A 22,064-nucleotide genomic window follows, 5' to 3' on the forward strand; every position below is an offset into this window, starting at 1 on the left:
GTCGAGCGGAAACGCTCCGCGGGCCCCTGCCCCCTCATCAGCACCGCAACCCATCCTGCCGCCGTTGGTTTCCGCTGGGCCCTCTTCGGACTGTCCAGCCGTTACCTTTGGTGCGCCGGCGGAGGAGCAGATGTCGATCGCTGCGTCGGAAGGCGAGTTTGAGTGTTCGGGGGAGGAAGATCCGGACGCGCTGCCGTCCCGGCCCGAATCAGATCCCGAACTCTCGGCTGTGCTCTCCCGGGCCGCCTTGTGTGTCGGGCTCGAGTGGAACCCTCCACCCTGTCCCGGCCCATCGCGGCTGGATGATTGGTATTTGGGGGCGGGTCGCGCTGGCCAGCCCCAGCTTCCCGCCCCAATGCCTTTCTTCCCGGAGGTGCACGATGAGGTGACCAGGTCTTGGCAGACACCGTATAGTGTTCGTTCGAGGCCTGGCCCCCCGTCCGCCTTCACCTCCCTGGACGGCGGGGCAGCCAGGGGGTACGCGAGGATCCCGCCAGTCGAGCGGTCTGTTGCGATGCAACTGTGTCCAACGGCCGCTGGCTGGCGTGGTGAGCCGCGACTCCCGTCCCGGGCCTGTAAATTCTCAGCCGGTCTGACTGAGAAAGCTTACAGTTCCTGTGGGCAGGCTGCCTCTGCCCTGCATGCGATGGCGCTTTTGCAGGTCTACCAGGCAAAAGCGCTGTCGGAAATGCCCCAGGAAGGTCCTGACCAACAGCTGCTGGGGGAGCTGCGCGCTGCCACCGACCTCGCCCTCCGAGCGACGAAGGTGACAGCACGCGCTGTTGGTCATGCGATGTCTACCTTGGTAGTCCAGCAACGCCATCTCTGGCTGACCCTGGCGGACATGCGGGATGCCGACAAGCAGAGGTTCCTAAATTCCCCCGTGTCCCCGGTCGGCCTATTCGGCGACGCGGTGGAGAGCTTCGCCCATCAGTTCTCCGCTGCACAGAAGCAGGCTGAGGCTATCAGTCACGTTATGCCACGGCGGTCCGCTGCTGCCTCCACCCAGCCGCCCGTGGCTCAGCCTCAGCCCGCTCGTCGCCGAGGGCGCCCGCCTGCATCGTCCTCCGCCCCTGCTAAGACGGCAAAGCAGCAGCCTACACCAGCCAGACAGCAGGGTGCCGGTCGCGGGCGTGGTGCCCAGCCCGTCTCCGCTAAGCCCGGTGGTAAGCGTAAGAGCAAAACACGGCACTGAGACGGGCAACCTGGAGGGGAAGGATCTTGCTCTTCGGGAGAGTTTTCCACCATCTCTCCCACCCCCGGAGGAGGGCCGGGGGGAATTTGTGTTTGTCTGTCTACCGCCGCTGGCTCTCCGGAGTCCAGCGGTACCCACTTTTTCACAAAAAGAGCAGTTTCCTCAAACTCCAGGTCACAACAAGGGGTGTCTGTCAGTGTGCCAGGCTCCGCCTCGCCGCTGACAGCTCCCCCCATTCGCCAGCAGGTGGCAGTGTGATGGTGCAGACCGCGTCCCGTGCGCGGTCTCCCATGCACACTGCTGCCTCGCAGAGTCTGACCCCACTCCGGGCCGCCCCCAAGCCGTCCGGGTCGGGTCCCTCTCTGCCTTGCTGCCCCACCCCCGGTGCGTCTGTGGTGCCTTTGGTCCTGCTGGCTCAGTGTCTGGAAGCGTGGAGCACGCTCCCCAGCCTGTCCAGTTGGCTCATTCGTACTATCAGACTCGGCTATGCGATTCAGTTCGCCCGGCGTCCCCCGGTCTTCAGGGCTGTCCACTTCACTCCGGTGTCGTTGGACAGTGCTCCTGTTCTCCGGGTGGAGATTGCTGTCCTCCTGGCGAAGGGTACAATCAAGCCGGTCCCTCCAGCCGATATGAAGTCGGGGTTTTACAGCCCCCACTTCATTGTACCGTAAAAGGGCGGTGGGCTACGGCCAATCCTGGACCGTCCCCAGGATTGGTTTGCAGCAATAGACCTGAAGGACGCATACTTTCATGTCTCGATTCTGCCTCGACGCAGACCCTTCCTAGGTCGGTCTGCGTTCGAGGGTCGGGCATGTCAGTACAAAGTCCTACCCGACATGGTTGTAGCTCCCAACCGGTTGGGTCTTCAGGTCAACTGGGACAAGAGCAAACTCGCCCCCGGGTAGAGGATCTCTTGTTTCGGTCTCGAGCTAGACTCGGTCGCACGGACTGCGCGTCTCACCGAGGTGCGCGTCCAGTCGGTGTTGAACTGCCTGAGCTCGCTCAAGTGCAGGACAGCGGCTCCACTGAAAGATTTTCAGAGGCTCCTGGGGCATATGGCATCTGCAGCCGCGGTAACGCCGCTTGGATTGCTTCATATGAGACCGCTTCAACACTGGCTCCGCGGCCGGGTCCCGAGATGGGCGTGGCAGTGCGGCACGCTCCGTGTCCCCGTGACACCGAGCTGCCGTCGCACCCTTATCCGGTGGTTGGACCCTTCGTTTCTGTGGGCCGGAGTACCCCTCGAACGAGTGTCCAGGCACGCTATGGTCTCCACAGATGTCTCTGCCACGGGATGGGGGGCCACGTACAACGGGCATGCAGTGACAGGTCTTTGGACGGGGCCTCAGCTGCATTGGCATACCAATTGCCTCGAGTTGCTAGCGGTTCGTCTTGCGCTGGCCCGCTTCAAGGAGCTGTTGTCAGGCAAGCACGTTCTAGTCCGCTCACTAAGCATTGCGGCCGTTGCGTACACCTACCGTCAAGGTGGTCTACGCTTCCTTCGCATGTTGCAACTCGCCCGCCATCTCTTGTTGTGGAGTCAGAAGGATCTGAGGTCCCTTCGGGCCACTCGTGTCTCAGGTGTGCTCAACCGTGCAGCCGACGAGCTGTCACGGCAGCATCTACTTGCGGGCGAGTGGCGGCTCCACCCCCAGGCGGTCCAGCTGATTTGGCAGCGGTTCGGCGAGGCCCAGGTAGTCCTGCTTGCCTCCCCGGAAACTGCCCTCCGCCAGTGGTTTTATTCCCTGACCGGCGGCACGCTCGGCACGGATGCCCTGGCACACAGCTGGCCCCCGGGTCTGCGCAAACATGCGCTTCCCCCAGTGAGCCTTCTCGCACTATTCATGTGCAAGGTCAGGGAGGACGGGGAGCAGGTTCTGTTAGTGGCTCCGTACTGGCCCACTCGGACCTGATTCTCAGACCTCATTCTCCTCGTGACAGCACCTCCCTGGCCGATTCCTCTGAGGAAGGACACCCTGACTCAGAGACGGGGCACCCTGTGGCACCCGCCTCCCGATCTGTGGAACCTCCACGTGTGGTCCCTGGATGGGATGCGGAGGTTCTGAGTGATCTCCCGCAAGCGGTCGTAGACACCATCACTTACGCTAGAGCTCCTTCTACTAGGAATCTCTACGCGCTGAAGTGGAACCTGTTCGTCGAATGGTGCGCCTCTCGCCGAGAGGACCCCCGATCATGTTCGGTCGGATCCGTGCTTTCCTTTCTGCAAGATGGGTTGGAGCGAAGGCTGTCTCCCTCCACCCTCAAGGTGTATGTTGCCGCCATTGCCGCACATCACCATGCAGTTGAGGGTAAGTCCCTGGGGAAACACGATCTGATCGTCAGATTCCTGAGGGGGGCCAGGAGACTGAATCCTCCTCGCCCTTCCTCCGTACCCTCTTGGGATTTGACCCTGGTTCTCACAGCTCTCCGGGGTCATCCCTTCGAACCTTTGCAATCAGTCGACCTGAAACTAATGTCTCTTAAGACGGTTCTTCTGGTTGCATTGGCTTCCCTGAAGAGGGTAGGGGATCTGCATGCATTTTCGGTCGACGAAACGTGCCTAGAATTCGGGCCCGGTGCTTCTCACGTCATCCTGAGACCCCGGCCTGGATACGTGCCCAAGGTTCCTACCACTCCCTTCAGAGATCAGGTAGTGAACCTGCAAGCGCTGCCCTCGGAGGAGGCAGACCCAGCCCTAGCTTTGCTCTGTCCCGTCCGCGCTCTGCGCGTTTACGTGGACAGAACGCGAAGCTTTAGGACCTCAGATCAGCTCTTCATCTGTTACGGAGGCCAGCAGAAGGGAAAGGCTGTCTCCAAGCAGAGGATGGCCCACTGGATAGTGGATGCCATCGCCTTGGCGTACGAATCCCAGGGCGTGCCTTGCCCGCTCGGGTTGAGAGCCCACTCCACCAGAGGGGTGGCCTCTTCCTGGGCGCTGGCTCATGGCGCCTCGCTGACAGATATCTGTAGAGCTGCGGGCTGGGCGACACCTAACACGTTCGCTAGGTTTTATAGCCTACGTGTAGAGCCGGTATCCTCGCGTGTACTCGCATCCACTAGTCGGTAGACGTGTTGTACCCACTCTAAGTGTCGGCTTGCAATGCCATTCCCGCCTCTGGCCGGATACGTGCATACTTTCACTCCAGTCGCGTTCCCCGCTTGGCGAACCCTGTCGAGTTCCTCCGCCTCCCCCTTCGGCTCGGACATTGCGGAGTGTCTGATGCCAGGCCTACATCTGTCGCTGACGCTGTCTGTTGGCTGGGGCCCATATGTCGTGACCCCTCTACGTGAGCGGTCCCATATGTGTATTTTCCACGGTTTAAAACTCCCTACGGGCCGAGTCCGTGTCTTTCCCTTAGCAGAGCCAGCTCTGCTGTCACCTGTCAGATGAGTCTCCCCCTAACCAGGTGGAGCCATCCCAGGGACTCCATATGCGTACTGCCCCCCGGGCCAGTCCATATGTGTATTCCCACGTAAACTCCTCCCCCATTGGGTAGGTAGTGGTCTCCGCAGCGTCCCTTCGGGTTCGCTTTCCCAGTGTGTCTAGTTTACTTAGTGGGTAGTGGTAGACAGCAGTAGACTCTCTCGGTGTAAGCTCGCCCCCTTCACCGCCAGGCGGTGCTATGGGCGGCTGAGCTTGCGCTGGGCACTGGAAGGGGTTTCGTAACTGTGGCGCTTTAGTTGGGATCCCAATTCGTCGGTCACTACTGACGTACGTCGAACGTGACCGACTGAAAGGGAACGTCTCGGTTACGTATGTAACCCTTGTTCCCTGAAGGAGGGAACGGAGACGTACGTCCCGTCGCCACAGTTTCTGTACCTTCGCTGTAGTGCGGACACCAGTTGTCTCCTCAGCGAAAAACAGAGTGCGATTGCATCTGCTTCCTATTTATATACACCTGTCGGGGGCGGTGCGCATTATGCAAATATCGCACGCCAATTCCATTGGCTTGTTTTAGTTTACACGAAGATGATAGGGCTCTCTAAGCGATATCCCAATTCGTCGGTCACTACTGACGTACGTCTCCGTTCCCTCCTTCAGGGAACGAGGGTTACATACGTAACCGAGACGTTTTGCTTACGAAAATTATAAAGAATTTATTTGCAAGACATTCGGTAAAAAGAAGCACTCTGCGGATTGCAAATATTGCAAAACAACTCTTACTGATGTTTCTGGCAATTTCTACCGACATGTTCAGAGAAAACATAAAGAAAGGTAAGCTGCTTATTATAACTTTTATACCAATTTAAATCCAAATAACATTGCTAGGGCTGGGCGATATGACGCTAAATATTGGGTCGCACTCACAAACTTAAATCATGCAGACAGAAATGAGGCCGCCTCAATGTGCATCATCAGTGATGATATCTAATGGTTTTACACTTGCACGGTCAAATAAAACAGGTTCATTTGTATTTACATGCACTTGTAATACAATAAAAGTTCTACATATACCCTTCTTTTCTTTGAAACCTTTTTTGATAGGAAACTAGTTCTGTTGACATAAAATAAAAATATTCAATGGCAATGACAAGATGTAGTAGTGGTATTTTTTATTACATTTTTATATTGCCATTGGTTTAATGGGTTGAAAGGTTAAAATATTAATAGAATGTAAAAATATACAATACCAATTTATAATCTTTTTTAATTTAATTACTTTCCTTTAAGAACTCGGACTTGAGTCCAAGTCGGCCCCTTTTGGACTCGGTCTCGGACTTGGAGTTGATGTTTAAGGACTTGGTCTTGACTCGTACCCAACTCTAGTTAAGGCCACTTAATATAAAGTGGGACCTGACATTCTTCTGGGAAAGACAAAAGGAGAAATAATAAAGAATGTGCTGCTTGCTTTTTTTTCAACTATAATTAATGGGGACTAAATCTTTAAAGAAAAAGCATGCAAAGCACCATAAAACTATATACCGTGTATTCTGGAGTCATGTGAGATTTTGTGCATTGTGTCAAAAAACAATCTCAAATGTTTGTTGTTATTCACTGATAATCTTCCCATTCAGTGAGCTATTAATAACTTGTATAACTGGATTATTGAATCAGTTACTTAAACTATAGAAACCAGATCAGTTTCATTTGTAAACAAATTAAATTCAGACCAGTTTGTGAACTGGATCAATTGAATAATTTAAAAACAAAACGAGTAAGCAAATTATAACATGAACTGAATTGTTAGTCGAAGCATTCAAGTATCCTCAGAACCGTCCTTGACTATTATAAAAACTTGTTCCACAATTAAAGTCAGTTCAACTAACCAGTCTTTAAGCTTCATTCATTTAGTTGCAGTATTGCAGTTAATTAAAATGTTGCATGTCTGGCTGCAGATGGAAACGGCAAAGAAGACCTATCACATGGCATGTAAAGAGGAGAAACTGGCTGCAGGCCGTGAGGCAGATGCTTCTGTCACTCCAGACCAGCAGAAGAAACTCCATGAGAAGACTGAGAAATGCAAACAGGATGTGCAGAAGGTGCAGAAACAGCCAAATGACAAACATAAAGAAACAATTATAAGTACTATTTACTTTAAAGCTCAAATCAAAAAACAAGTTTCACAGAACATTTAATTCATGGCATTATATTTTATTAATAGGTATATTAATGTGAGGCAGTTCAGATATAAATAGCATGCTTTATGTGGAAACATAACTGGTTTCATGGAAGTAAAAAAGTCATTTAATCTTGCTATATCAACCTGACAAATTACATAAACTGAAGTAATTGCTGCTCCCCGGTCACTTGTGAGAGAAACCTCATTGTGAGTGATTCAAAATTTCCGGCACAATCATGCAACTAGATCTAACTTTTGTGTAATCTATACCACCATATGGATTTTTATATAAATTTTGAATACACATTTAGCCTAATGCATGAAACATAAGCAGCATGAATAGCTGTGTTTTCTTTTGTAAATTGTAATTGAGCAATTTATACAATTATTACAAATGATTTACTCAGATTTGTTCTGCTTGTGTACATACTGTATAACAGTCCTACCTACTACACTGAGAAAAGACGTAATATTCAGATTTGAAAAAGAACTGAATCTGGAACACAATTGATCTGGGAGACATTTACATTCAGTACGAGCCATTAAAATGAGCTGTGACTCTTATGTGAAGTGTTATTACATTTAAAGTTATAACAATCGCTCTCTCTCTCACACACATTACTGTATTGAATTAAGTTACAGTACAATAATGTTCTTAAATTATTGATGTGTTAATACAAAAATAGATGTTCTTAAATAAATTTTGATGTGGCCAGTTGTGAATGCAGCAATGACATGTTTAGAGGTACTTCTGTGCATTGCTTTAGCATTGCTAAACTGTAATTCACATTGCTGTTCTGTAGTCTTATTTAATAAAGGATATAGCTCACGATGTGCGTTTGTGTGTTCTGCAGGCGAAGGAGAAGTACGAGAAGTCTCTGGACGAGTTGTCGAAGTGCACACCACAGTACATGGAGTGCATGGAGCAGGTGTTTGACCAATGCCAGCAGCACGAGGTCAAACGACTGACCTTCCTCAAAGAGGTTCTTCTGGACATCAAACGACACCTTAACCTCACCGAGAACCAAAAGTCAGTGTAAACCACACAACCAGTGTGTCTGTACTCATTTACAAAAAAATTGTTTGTGGTTTTGCTGAGATATCTAAACAAAAGTTGAGATCTCATTTGTGATCAAATTCTTCCAAGAATTTGACTTTTCTAGCACTTTACTCTGATTCATGATCTGGTTTCAGTGGTTAACAGCTCACTGAAGTGAAAGCATTACAATTGTCTATTTCAGGGGTTTTCAAACTGTGGGTTGCAGAGTGGGAAAAGGTGGGCCGTGCAAAGTCACTTAGCTGCAGCTAAATTTGCATTTCAGTGAATGACACACACACACACACACACACACACACACAAAAACAATTTAGTCTAGGGCTGCACGTTAAATGGAAATCACAATATTGCACGATACTACTAGAAGAAACTTGTTTGCATTACACCAGAGAATTCAAATGTCATGAAAATCTGTTTCAGGTCTATTCATTCAACTCTGTCATCTTCAGACCAGCGCTGTTGTCTTTCAGAGACATGTTTGTAGAAATGCATTTTTCGCTTTCCCCTGTGTGCATTTGACTACCTACCAACATGAAAATATGTCTGTAAAAAGCATTTCTCAGCATGAAATGAGCATAAGAGAGTTTTCTGCGCTGAACACCGCAACGAGTTTAACACTCGCAGTGTGGCTCACAATTCATATCCAGACCAGCGTGAGCATGTTTCAAACTTTTGTGAGCATATTTCATATACTCTAATGCTCCAAATGTAAACCACTGTTGTGTATGCGCAAATAAAAATATTCAAGTCGTCACCTTTATTTATATAGCGCTTTTTACAATACAGATTATTTCAAAGCAGCTTTACTGTAATTAATTGCTCCGAGACTTGAAGGTTGAGGATACAAACACAGTATTTATTCAGAGGGTAATCCACAAGTCCAAAACAGTTCTGATCAAATATATTCCTTTAATCTTGATTAGAAGATCAATCAAACAAATAAAATTTAAAAAGCTAAATATTATCTTAAATCTTAAATATCACGGATGCGGTAAAGAAAAATGTGCGACTCTACTGTATCAAAGAGTATAGAACCCAAGAGGTGACGCTCTGATACTTTTTGGGCAACAGGGCCGCCATTATATGTTGAAAATACTAACTGGACCATCTTACGCACCCAAAATTGACGAATTTCACTGCCAAATCAGAAGCGCAAAAGAACATTTTTCAAATGAAATCATCAGTAAATTTTATTTATTTTAATTTTATTTTTAATTAAATTAAAATATAATTCCCACTTTTGGACACTTTTGCTTTAACGGACATTAGACAAAACTGCAATTATATTCATATATTTGTCATTCACAGTTTTTATGATGCATGTCCTTAATTTAATTTCATATGCTAGTATTAATTCAGTGTATATAATGCTAATACTAGATTTTTTAAATAATTTTAACCCAAACTGACTTAAACACAAAGTCTGTAAAATAAACTGTTAAAAGGATTTGATGATCACTAGTGATAGTATTTTATTCTATGTTGTCATCATTCAAGTTTGATTTCAGCTTTAATGTTATTTTTTTTTAACAAAGCAGCTGATATTGCCATAGAAACTAGTGGACTGCCACAAGTCGCTTTCACCACAAAATGGCGGAAAAACAGGGCTGCTGCTGGGTGTCGGTGTTGCAATGGAACGTTCTATTGAGTGTCGCTTCTTCGCCAAACTTCACAGTCATGATTCTTAAAGAGCCAGTACACAATTTAAACATGTTACATATTTTCAGTGTAAAAACACAGAATATTTATCTAAATGGTATACATAAATAAAGTAAGCTTACAAATGAAGCCAATTCAAAATATTCAAAAGCTGAATCTAAGCAATATAGGCTCCTACAACAGGCAAATGGTAAACAGGGAAATCCAGAGATAAAATTATGAGACTGAAAAATGGGAGAAACAAGATACAAAGGCTCAGAAATGCAGTAAATACATGCAAACCACAACAAACGAACAAGTTTTCATGCTGAGTACATGCTAGAAGGCCGTGCGTTTTCGTGTGGACAGCCAATCCATATATTTTGTGAAACGATGATGTCATCACCCCACTTGTCGACCCTAGTCAGACACTACTAACAGCACAAAACAGCAACAACAACAATAGCAGACATTAGATGCTTGTGTTCGTGCTGCAGAAGTTACTGATCCAAAATAAAGCGTTATTTCTAAGCTTTACTAAAGTTTGTATACAGCGCGCAAGGTTTATGCGCAAGTTCCAAGTCTTATTCTCTGTTTTAGGTGTATCTCTGTGGCAGAATTACAGCACTACATACTGGTCTGGCATGTATACTACATCGTTTTGAGCCGGTTTCAGCGGTTTCGTGTGTACGCAGATATTTCTTGAGACGAGGAAAAAAAAAGATTGGATAGGGAAAGATCTGGCTTTTTGTGGATGGGGCCAAAATAGACAGGGTAATGACATAATTAACAAAACACAGCTGAAACCAGTAAACTAATAATGTGCAGTGGGTTCTCGGAAATGGTGTCCGGGAATAACAGTCTATAGAGACAGAGGCTGCCATCTGCTGGTACATGATGGCATCAGCAGCTGACAGGTGTAACATTTACGGTGATAACAGGAAAATAATGCAACAAGGATTGTTTTGGCTGTACAGCAGGTCTAGATGTCATTGTCCAGCTTAAGTAAGTTCAGTGTTGATTTAATTTCCATTGTTAAAAAAGTTCATTCAATCATATCTTCTTAAAATGAAATATACATGTGGACTACAGCGTTATGTCTGATTATGAACGCAATGACATGATGGATTACTTTACTTTAAAAATATTTTGGTTGGTCTTGAGATTACACTTATCTTGGTGGGTCCTGGAATGGAAACATTTGGGAACCCCTAGTCTAGTTGATCTGTAGTCTAGATTTAATGCATTTGTCAGAACCTTAATGTTAAGTTTTTGTTTTTGTGTTTTCCATGCTATAGCTATGCCTCAGTGTACCGTGAGTTTGAACGCACCATTCTGGCTGCCAACACACAAGAGGATCTCAAGTGGTTCAGTAATAATCATGGTCCTGGCATGCATATGAACTGGCCCCAGTTTGAGGTACACAAATTTTAATGAACAAATAGGTATTAACATTTGTTTGCTCTTTTCCAGTTTCCGGGGTTAGTTGTCACATGTGAAAGTTGTCACAAACTCTAATATCCCAGTAAGGCTTTAAGACAAAGGTCCAATTGCACTCTATAAGTTTTCATGTTCATTTCTTAAAACCTGTGTTAAAAGCCAAAAATTTTATTTGTTATCTTTTAATTTTTTTTGCTATTTCATGAAATTTGTTTCACGTTTTGTTTAAGTTTTGCTTAAAAGCCATTAAATACACATTTTAAATACAGATAATCTATTAGATATATTTTATATGCTTTTCATATATTGATGATTTCATATATTTCAGAAAAGGTATTCTCATTCTTCTTTAGTTTGACAATATGCCCTTTTGGCGTGTTTAATGAACTGTTTTTCCCCTGAAAGATAATGAAAAATGGAAATGTTTAGTAACTGTTTGTAGTGAAATACAGACTTTCTGTTCTGAATCTGTTTCTCTCAGGAATATAATCCAGACGCCACCAATGCTGTTGCCAAGAGAGAAAAGAAGAAGCCAGATGGAGTGGCTCCTGCTACTCCAAACACAGAGCATGCAGGTCAACCAGGTGACCGTGGCAGGTCAGACATAATTTCTGCTTTCCCATTGGCTCTCAGTGTCCTTTCTTTTATCGAGAATACCCTTCTCTCTTTTTAGAGGTCGACTGTTGTCCCCTTCACTCTTTAAAATAAAGATTATTTGAAGTTCAACAGCGAACTCTCTTCTGAATAACAATCGTTTCTGGACATAAAGGGTTAATTTTTCATTTGACAGGGTGGATGCATTATAATCATGAACATTAAAATTAAATAATTTTGGTAACACTTTAGGGTCCAATTCTGATTATTAACTAATTGCATATTAGCATGCATATTACTTGGATAATGGATGTTTATTAGTACTTATAAAGCACATATTAATGCCTTATTCTGCATGACCATATTCTACATCCCTTAATCCTACACAATACCTAACTATTAATAAACAGAAAGGAGTTTATTGAGGCAAAAGTCATAGTTTATAGTTCATTAATAGTTAGAATTTTACCTTAAACTAAACTGTGTCATAATAATTATCATAATAATTGACCATGGTAATTAAATAACTTGCTTTTTTTTTTTTTTTGATTATATTTGTAATATTGGCAGGGATTACACTTGATTCTTTAGCAGTGTTCAAACTGTGTCAAAGCCCTAACCCCCCTCCCCCTTTAAAAAAAACATGTTTCAATTCTTTATATTTTCAATACCTTACAGTTTCAGAACATGTTAGTCACTGAATACATTATTATTCATTATTAATGTTATTATCAATGATATGCTTGCTGGACAGGCTAATTAAAATTTCTAATCAAAATTTTTAATTTTCATTTATGCATTTATTTAGTTTCAAATCTACTTTATCTTGAATGTGATTGCACAATGTATTGGTTACTGATGTAACCCTCATTCCCTGATGGAGGGACATGTTATGCCAAAGACTATATAAGATGTTACTCTGAGGGAGCCGAGAGAGGGGTCCTGGTCATTAAGCGGTGGTTTAGGGGAACGGGTTACATCAGTATCCAAGATGTTCCCTAACTGTCTGTCAGTGTGTCCCTATGAAAGAACCACAACCACTGAACTGTATCATGAGTGTTAGAGACGCAGATGCTGGCAAGCATGTTAAGTGGTAACCTGCCCAGCAATGATCCTCCATGCCAATTGGATGGAAGGACAGGGCTTAGTACCATTGAGAAGGTCATAGCTGCTGTTCCTGATATAGCAGTTCATGGGAAGAGTGTTTCGGCTCTCTTCCTATTTTTCCTTACAGCCATGACCAGGTTGTTAACTGTTAAATAATGGGGAAGCAAACTTAGTCCAGGTGGAGAGGGACACTACAGAGGCCACATCCTACCCGTAGGGAGGAAATTGTTGAAATACACATATGGACTGATGCTAGGGTTAGTGCTACATATGGAAGATCTCTGCAGTAGGTCCTGCCTAGACAGGGATGAAACTACTACAGATGCAGAGATGGGGCTGCGCAGAATCTGTCCAGGGATGACACAAATTTACCGAAAAGGAAACCGCACCATGGAAGAATACACATATGGGATTACCAAAGGGGGAATCACAACATATAGGGCATCTAGCCCAGTACAAGGGCTGACCAAATGGGCATGCATCTTGGGTACTGGGCCTGGCATCAGACACCTTCACCATGTCTGACTGCCGAAGGATGCTCAGAGGAAACTCAATCCAGGGTTCATCAAGTGTGAAACTCGCCTGAAGAGCAAAGGTGGTGCTTAGCGCTGCAAGCGAGACATCAAGTCAGCCTTCTTGCACATTACTTGTTTGTACACAACACACAGGAAGAAACCAGCTCCACCTGGAGATTGTAGAATATTCGGTATTAGGTGTCACCTAGCCTGCAGCTCTGCAGATGTCTGCCAAAGAGTGATCCCTCACTCCGAGGGAGCATGGTACTTCTTAGGATTGGTACGCCAAGGTGATACCATTAACAATCCAGTGATATGCTGACCTTCTGCTGACCTCCGAAGCTAAAAAAGAGCTGCTCAGAGCCTCTGAAGCTCTGCATGCAGTCCACATAAATATGCAGGGCGCGAACAGGACACAGCAACCCAAGGACTGGGTCTGCCTCCTCTGGGGGCAACACTTGCAAGTTCACCACCTAGTCCCTGAAGGGAGTTGTTTCGCTGACTGAAAATGCCTGCATGTCCCCAACCCTCTTGATGGAAGTGAGTACGGTCAGGAGCACTGTCTTTAGAGACAGGATCTTGAGCTCATCTGACCCCAGCAGTTCAAAGGGAGCTCTCTGCAGTCTAGACTGGATCACAGAGAGATTCCAGGAGGGGATGTGGTGAGGTCTGGGAGGATTAAACCTCCTGTCACCTCTCAGGAACTTGATGACCATGACGATGAGACTCACTGTCAAATTGACTGAGTCCAACTCCATACAGAGAAAAGACATGCTCTTCATGGGGGAGAGCTTACTCTTTTCCCAGCTGACCCGAAGCCCCAGATGGCTGATGGCCAGGTCCCTGTGTTCGCACAACAGATCTCGAGAGTGAGCTAGAATGAGCCAGTCATTGTGATAATTTAGAATGCAAATGGCCACCTCCACCTCCCTCGATGGAATGTGGAAGCATAGTGCCGCTCACTGCCAGACCGTGCCCGGTATGGTCCAGAGATTGAGGAAACAGTGGCACTGTAAGCCTTAGCAGCCAGGACTGCTGAAGTCTTACAGGCCTTGGATGGGAGATGCAGACGGGCACTTTTTTTGGCAGCAGTTGCACACTCCACCTGGGGAATCTCCATGTACCCCCTGCCGGCCACACCATCGAGGGTAGTGACAGTGGAGGAGGCGGAGAAGCAGCTTCGGATAGTAAAAGGTGCCTTGCACGACTTCTGAACATCCTCATACACTTCTGGGAAGAAAGCCACTGGGGTAGAACATGGCTGTGAACTGTGCACCACACCCAGGATCATCCAACCGCAAGCCTTCAGGACAAGGTGGAAGGCTCGAATCCGATGCCCGCGACGGCCGTCAACTCTGAAACTGACTCGGCATGAGTGATCAACACTAAAAGGTGAATCTCAGCCTCATCTTCCTCTCCAGAGGAAATAGCCTGCTCTTTATTGCAGGTATTGACATCTAATCCTCACCCGGAGCATCGAATGACACGCTGGATCCCCTATCAGAAGGACCCGCACCATCATCTGGCAGCTCGACAGCACAAGGTATGCTAGAGGAGCAGGAAGTCTGTGGGAACTGGCCCAGGAGAAATGCTCCCACTGTAATCCTCAGGTCTCCGAGAGTGTTTTTGCAGCTCTACTTTGTGCAAAGGCGGTGGGCCTTCTTCAAGGAAGGAGAGTCGCCACTGCAGTATCAACATGGTCATGTTCTCACAATGGAAGACATGAACCATCCACGAATGCCATCTCGTCATGCTCATGGCTCAGACATGTGAGACAGTGATCGTGGCTGTCAGATGAAGACCGGAAATGACCGCATCCAGAAACACATGGATGGAAAGGCATCTAGGGAACTGCACACAAAAGCATTTAAAAGCGCCTGATAACTCTGGCCGGATCCTGAGCCCTGAGGGATCTAACCTAAAATGCATCTTGCACAGGGCAATCTCTTTTTTTTTGGTCATATTTTTGTCAGTTTGTTTAAATTAAAATCTTGTAATAATTATTGTTATGATTCATATTTCCGTCTTGTCTTCGTTATCAAACATTTTCATCGTTAATGAAATTAACATTGAGTAGGTTACGAGATTTTAAATGACCTAGTTGTTTCATTCAGAATGGGTTGCTAGCTAAGAATTACATTAGATAACTTATTACAACTGTCTGATAGTGAGCTAGCATAATATACATAAGGACTATAGACTATATGAATCTCAAAAATTTTAAAGGTGCCCTAGAATTAAAAATTGAATTTATCTTGACATAGTTAAATAACAAGAGTTCAGTACATGGAAATTACATACAGTGAGTCTCAAACACCGTTGTTTCCTCCTTCTTATATAAATCTCATTTGTTTAAAAGACCACCGACGAACAGGCGAATCTCAACATAACACCGACTGTTACGTAACAGTAAAGATGTCTTTCTAAATGTTTCGTTAACATGTTGCTAATGTACTCTTAAATATGGTTAAAGTTACCATCGTTTCTTACTGTATTCACGGAGACAAGACTGTCATTATTTTCATTTTTTAAACACTTGTAGTCTGTATAATTCATAAACACAACTTCATTCTTTATAAATCTCTCCAATAGTGTGTAATGTTAGCTTTAGCCACGGAGCACCATCAAACTCATTCAGAATCAAATGTAAACATCCAAATAAATACCATACTTACGCGATAAGACATGTTGCATGACGAACACTTTGTAAAGATCCATTTTGAGGGTTATATTAGCTGTGTTTATAGTAAGCTGTGCTTATGCTGTTAAAGGTAAGCGCGAGCTCCGTGGGCAGGGAGCGTGAGCATTTAATGGGGCTGCAGCCTAAATCGGCTCATATTTAATGATGCCCCAAAATAGGCAGCTAAAAATTTTTTAAAAGATCTATGGGGTATTTTGAGCTGAATAGTCACAGACACATTCAGGGGACACCTTAGACTTATTTACATCTTTTAAAAAGACGTTCCACGGCACCTTTAATAACCTAGTGACTGTTTGGCTCTAAGATAAATGCTAAATATCAGTAAATTAGGTGTACCAAATAATCATTAAACAAAGAAGAATTGAGGTGAAAATGAAGATCCACTCTGACAGTGTCACTTAGCTCTGTAAATTCTTTCAGAAAACAGTGTGGCACATGTGAACATGCTTAGGTTTTTTAGACATTTGATTTGCTTCTTATGAAATTGGGACAAATAAGGGACAGTGTAGTTTTGTGTCAGCACGATAATTTGACAAAATAAATAAATAAATAATAGTTTTATGTTTCTAGTGTTCTAGTTTTAATGAAAAACCAGGGGATCAAGCCACCCAATAATCAAACACTGCTCTTTAGAAAACTAAAAAGCACAAAAAAAACAAAAAAAAAACATTGCTGTGTTCACAGTACAGCTTAATTTTAAATTCCCATTAAGATCACCATGAATATATTACTAATATTTAATTTCATCCAGCCCTAGAGCATTCCTGTTGTTTGTTTTTTTTGCAGTACATAGTTCTCTTGGCATATGGCTGTAAAACTTTGTGGTTCTAATTTGAAGCTTTACAAGTGTACAAACTAAAGTGGAACCGGTTGCTGTATTTCTGTGTTCATGCTAACAGCACGTGTCCCCTGTCTTTGACTAGTGTGAGCAGCTATGATAAGAACCAGGCATATTCCACCGAATGGTCCGATGATGAGCAGCCTGCCGGATACTCGGGGAACGAGACAAATGGCGGTGGAAACTCTTTCGAGGATGACACGGTCAGCAGAGGAGGAATGCGAGTGCGAGCGCTGTATGACTATGAAGGGCAAGAGCAGGATGAGCTAAGCTTCAAAGCAGGTAAAGTGCAGTTACCTAAAAAATGATGTTACAACATCACAACAGCTGTCGTCATTAATGTTAAGGCAGACTGGAGCAAAACGTCACCATGTGCAAATACTTTTGACTTAGACATTTTTAAGTAACAAGTACTTATTCAAAATAACAATTTTGTTAAATTCTGTAACAGTTTTCTGTATTAAATGATATATTTATCTAATTCATTTACTTTTGGCATTTCATGTATTTTATAAAAAAGGATTTTGCAAGGATTCCAATTAGCTACATAATTTGGTTACATAAAAATGACAAAACATAAAAATGTTAGATTCCCTTGTGAAAAACAAAACAAAAACAAGTACACTTTAGCATATCTTCCAAAAGAGTATTATTATGGAAATAATACATTTAAAAGAAGGTACTTAAGAGCAAACTGAATATGATATTTTCAGACATATAATTGCATGTTAATTGTAATTATATGAAAATGTATTATAGTTTAAATTTATATTAAATGCTAGTTGAACCTAAGAATGTCATTTCTAATGAAACTTGTCACTTTTAAATAAATGTTTAATTACACATTTGCAATTTGATACATTTAAAATGCATTAACTTTAAATATAATGTCTAATAACACATTACAGTTAAAATTATAATCAAGTACTTTACATGTACATTAGTATCTTAGTCAACACATCAAAATAAGTGTACATCTTTAAAGCACAACTAAAGACAAACAAATTATGATTGAAATTGTATGTTAAAGTAAAAAGTTTAAAATGTAACATCACAAAGTGCAGTTTTTTTTTAAAAAAAAAAGTTCTAAGAAACTTGAAACTTTAAAGCCTTTTACTTCATTAAAATTTGGTTAAAAAAAAAACTTTTTCAAAGAAATTTTACAAAAGGTTGTTTTTCTGGTGTCAGGGAACCTTAGGGGAGAGTGGGGTAAAGTGAAACACTTTTTACATTTGCCCCCCTTTAAGCGAGCTAAAATGATATATCAGTAAAATTTACACATTTCCTATTAATTCAGGATGTTTCCTAGCCATAGAAATTATCAGAATGTATTCAGGACGAAGGTCAGTGAAAATATGATTGTTTTAAAAAAAAGTCATCTTGTGTCTCACTTTACCCCAGCTTAGGGGTAAACTGAGACAGACCAGAGAAATCAAGGGGGTAAACTGATCCACTTACTTTTTCCACTCTGAAACTACCATAACAACACATGTTGTAACAGTTCGAATCCTGACAGCTAGCTTGACAACCACACATTCCAGAACTAATGTCGGAATAGTAACAGAATCATGGGGATTGGTCAATTAAGCACATTTTTTTTTTCTTCTAAACACTTGAAAGTAACTCTGAACAAAATCAAATACAACATAATATAATTTAAAATATTTTAATTAACGTTAACATATGCGGTTCGTTTGAACATATGTGAACGCTGCCCTAAAAAGAGACCCTAAAAAGGTCAGAATCCTCACACGTTGTTTTTTTTTTTTTTTTGTCATAGTCGCGCATTTGCCCATCACAGGCATCAGACGCGCGCCTCGTTTGTTCGGGTGGATTCCTGCCACTGTTTTGACTCCTTTACACATTTTATAAGCTCTTCACGAGTTCCCAGCTGGCCAAAATACCATCACACGCAGGCTACACGCCGCTATGCACACACAACGAGCGCATTTACCTCAGCACACTGCATTGTTTGGGATTTTTGTTATGTTCCGGTTCAAAATAGACAATACGTCATAAAATCTGACCAATCACCTTGTGAATGTATCCCTATGCCTCAAGGTTCGGTATCTTTTGGTTCGGTGATAAAATTGCCAATCTGAACACTAATTGGACCTGGGCAGCGTTTCCCAAAAGCATCGTAAGCTTAAGTTGATCGTAGCTCCATTGAAACCAATGGAGCTACGATCAACTTAGGCTTACGATGCTTTTGGGAAACGCTACACAAGACTAAATGTTTTTTTTTTTTTTTTCTTCTTTGGTCCGGACCAAATTAACCAAACAAACCGAACTACAAGTGAGAACGCTCATTTAGAGCCAGCCAGTGTCAGGGGGTCAGAGCAAAGCACAATCAGAACCAGCTAGAACAGCCTGGGACTCAGAACACAGGACTAGACCCACATGTATTAGAACATCAGCCTACTGTCATACTCTACAACTAGGCCTACTCTACATTCCAGCCCTGAAGGTTACAGGGAAAGATGAGGAGTTGCTCTCTCAATCTCTCCAGGCCTTTTAGGTTGAGGCAGCTTCTTCACTACATAACCTTTAGGAACATGTGCCACATCATTCTCCTCAAGGGGTGTTTTGCCCCAGAGGTTGTCTTCCTGGTGTTTTGCCTTGGCATGATGGCTTTTCTACAATGTTTATGACTTTACCCCACCACTACATTTTAGAAAAAAACTATCTCTCTTAGCAATTCAGGCTAATCTTCAGCTAGCATCATCACATGGTTTTATATGTTGATAGTTCATCAACATGTATGATTTAAGTTTTTCTACCTGAATCATTTTGCTTTGGCACAACAGTTAAGCTGACCGCAAGAAAATTTACTTTTACATGCAAAAAAAATATTTTTGTGAAAAAAAAAAACATGATTAGCACAGCACCATGAGGTCCTCTCCTTCATGGCCAAGGGGAAATGTGAGGGGCTTGAAAACATAATTGTCACATAACCACAAATGTGTTCTGTTGCAGAGATACAGGGGGTGTCTCACATTACCTGATGTCTCACATTACCCCACTCTCCCTACTAAATTGTTTAAAATATTTTTAAACTATGTGCCACTGGGTTAAGAAAAATGTACCTAATTCAAGATGTATTCTCTGAAAACAAGTCTTTGGGCTCTATCATACAATCGGCGCAACGCGACGCCAGGCACAACGCGAGTGTTTTTTGCTAGTTTCAGCCTGACGCAATTATCATTTTCATGTCCAGCGCCATGTTGTTTAAATAGCAAATTCGCTCGTGCCCATCTGTTCGCTCATGGGCATGCTGGTCTGAAAACAAGGTGTGTTCAGGCGCATTGTTGGCGTGTTTCTGATCACAACTGATTTTTAAAGGGAATGGGAGACTGCATGTTACGGCCAAAACACACCCATGTCTCATTAAGAGACTATTTACATCCCTTTTAGACAATGTGCCTGGTGCGCTGACCGTGCGTTTTTTCCGTCTTTAAAATAGCAACAGTGGATTCTGACATGCTCTAAGTGCATCTGTGCCATGCGCTTCAGACCATGCGCTTAGATCTTTAAAATAGGGCCATTTATTTGGAATGTCGTCCATATACCACTATTTTTGACTATTCATATGGCAAGAATGTCAGTTATAATATGTATCACCCACAGGTGATGAATTAACAAAGATCGAAGAGGAGGATGACCAGGGCTGGTGCAGAGGTCGTCTGGACAGTGGCCGGACAGGCTTATACCCAGCCAATTACGTTGAGGAAATCTGATCACCTGACTGGAGGACAACACACCGTTGGAGGCAGCTCTGATTGTCCGATCTAATAACACGGCAAAAACGCCAGAGACTTTATATGAACGACTTTCCCTGAAGATGTGCAATGCAGTCTTGTTTAAAATCAAAAAAATCTTAGTAAAGATACCCACACTGTATATATTGATCTTATCTGCAAGGCGAGGAAGAGTTTGCTCACTACTAATATCTATTTGCAAATGTTTAAAAATAATATACATTCAAACAAACAGATATGAACAAATAAATGACCCATCAGTTATGCAAGTACAGGACACACATTATTTGTGCAGATTACATGTTATTCAAAATTATATTACAGACATGAGTATAGAATTCTCCAATTAGCATAATATCCAACTGAACAGTTATTCATGTGGCCATTCTGCTGTATTTTAGTACAAAATTCATATAACAGCGTCAGTGTGCAAATACGGGGTACGTGTCCAGTGTCATGATGTTTAAAAAGAATACTCACAACGGGCTATTCGGTTTTCCTCTTACTCTCACCATCAGTCCATGCCTTGTTGCGCTGATTATTATATTAGGTATCGTTCACTTGATGTCGGTGTCTTTACGCATAGCAGCATGTGCTATGGAGCATGTAGCCCTTGATTCCTCAGGCCATCTGTACTGTATGCACTTCTCACCATGACCAGAGAGGGCAGCAGACATAATGTCAACCTAATATATCTATGACTGTGTCCGAAATCACTCCCTATACCCTTAAATAGGGCACTATTTGAGGGGACAGCCATTTGTAGTGGTGTTTGAAACTAGGGGTGTAATGATGTAACCTCGATATTCAAACCCATAATGCACCACAATAATGAGTATACAACTGATGTACACTCAACAGCTAGAGAATACCCATAATGCACTGTGAGGGTCGTGCCGAATTAATTCCCACATTTGACCAGAAGATGGCACCCGCAAATGAATCATCCATCCATCCATCCATCCATCCATCCATTTGTGGTCAATGTGACTACAGCGTAATATCAGGTATAAAATCCTTTTTAGTTGATTATTAAATTGTTTAATTAAGGTTTATAAATAGTTTCCATGACAGAGTTCAGGATAAAACTTCATTATACTGGAGCTGCCAGTTTGCTAAGTTTCAAATGATTATTAAACGGCAAGCATAAACTATGCTATTGGCAGCCCTTTCAGCACACTCAGTGTCTGATGTCACTCACTAGTTTATATTCACTTCTTCAAGTGGACAATATTAGTGGAGTAATGTAGGGAATAGTGAATGAGGGTATAGGGGGCCATTTCGAACACAGCTTATGTTCAGAACTGAATACTACTTTAGTAGTAGTATACAATGGATACTGTGTACTATTTTAAAAGAAATAGTATGTGAAACGGTATGCATTATGCAGCGAGAAACTTTTCAAAAAGTAGCATGCTATTGTTGGCATGTGACGTCTTCATGTTGCACGGAGTGGCGTCCAGGTATCGTCGAACAATGCTGTTGTCTTGAATTTGTGTAAAAATGGCTTTTTATGGGACGAGACTGCCAAAATAGAGAGGTCAGACTAGATTTTTATTCCATCATGCTAGAAATGGAAAGTCAGGCACATTGCATCTTAGTATACTGTTGCTAAATGAACAACATCAATCTGGGTATTCCACGCATACATAACATTTTC

General features: G+C 43.4%; 1 protein-coding gene across 2 annotated transcripts in view; it reads left to right on the forward strand.

Moving 5' to 3' along the window:
- Positions 1-20,838, forward strand: part of pacsin1a (protein kinase C and casein kinase substrate in neurons 1a) — a 57,512-nt gene extending 36,674 nt beyond the window's left edge. For both annotated transcript variants that reach the window (XM_067371206.1, XM_067371205.1), the window contains exons 5-10: positions 6,533-6,676; positions 7,611-7,786; positions 10,750-10,870; positions 11,373-11,488; positions 16,732-16,928; positions 20,274-20,838. In XM_067371206.1, coding sequence (XP_067227307.1) covers positions 6,533-6,676; positions 7,611-7,786; positions 10,750-10,870; positions 11,373-11,488; positions 16,732-16,928; positions 20,274-20,383 — 864 coding nt within the window. In that variant the 3' untranslated portion in view covers positions 20,384-20,838. The remainder of the gene's footprint in view (positions 1-6,532; positions 6,677-7,610; positions 7,787-10,749; positions 10,871-11,372; positions 11,489-16,731; positions 16,929-20,273) is intronic.
- Positions 20,839-22,064: the final 1,226 nt, after the last annotated feature.

Source organism: Chanodichthys erythropterus, chromosome 20 (genome assembly GCF_024489055.1).
Source record: "Chanodichthys erythropterus isolate Z2021 chromosome 20, ASM2448905v1, whole genome shotgun sequence".
In the NCBI taxonomy this organism is placed as follows: domain Eukaryota; kingdom Metazoa; phylum Chordata; class Actinopteri; order Cypriniformes; family Xenocyprididae; genus Chanodichthys; species Chanodichthys erythropterus.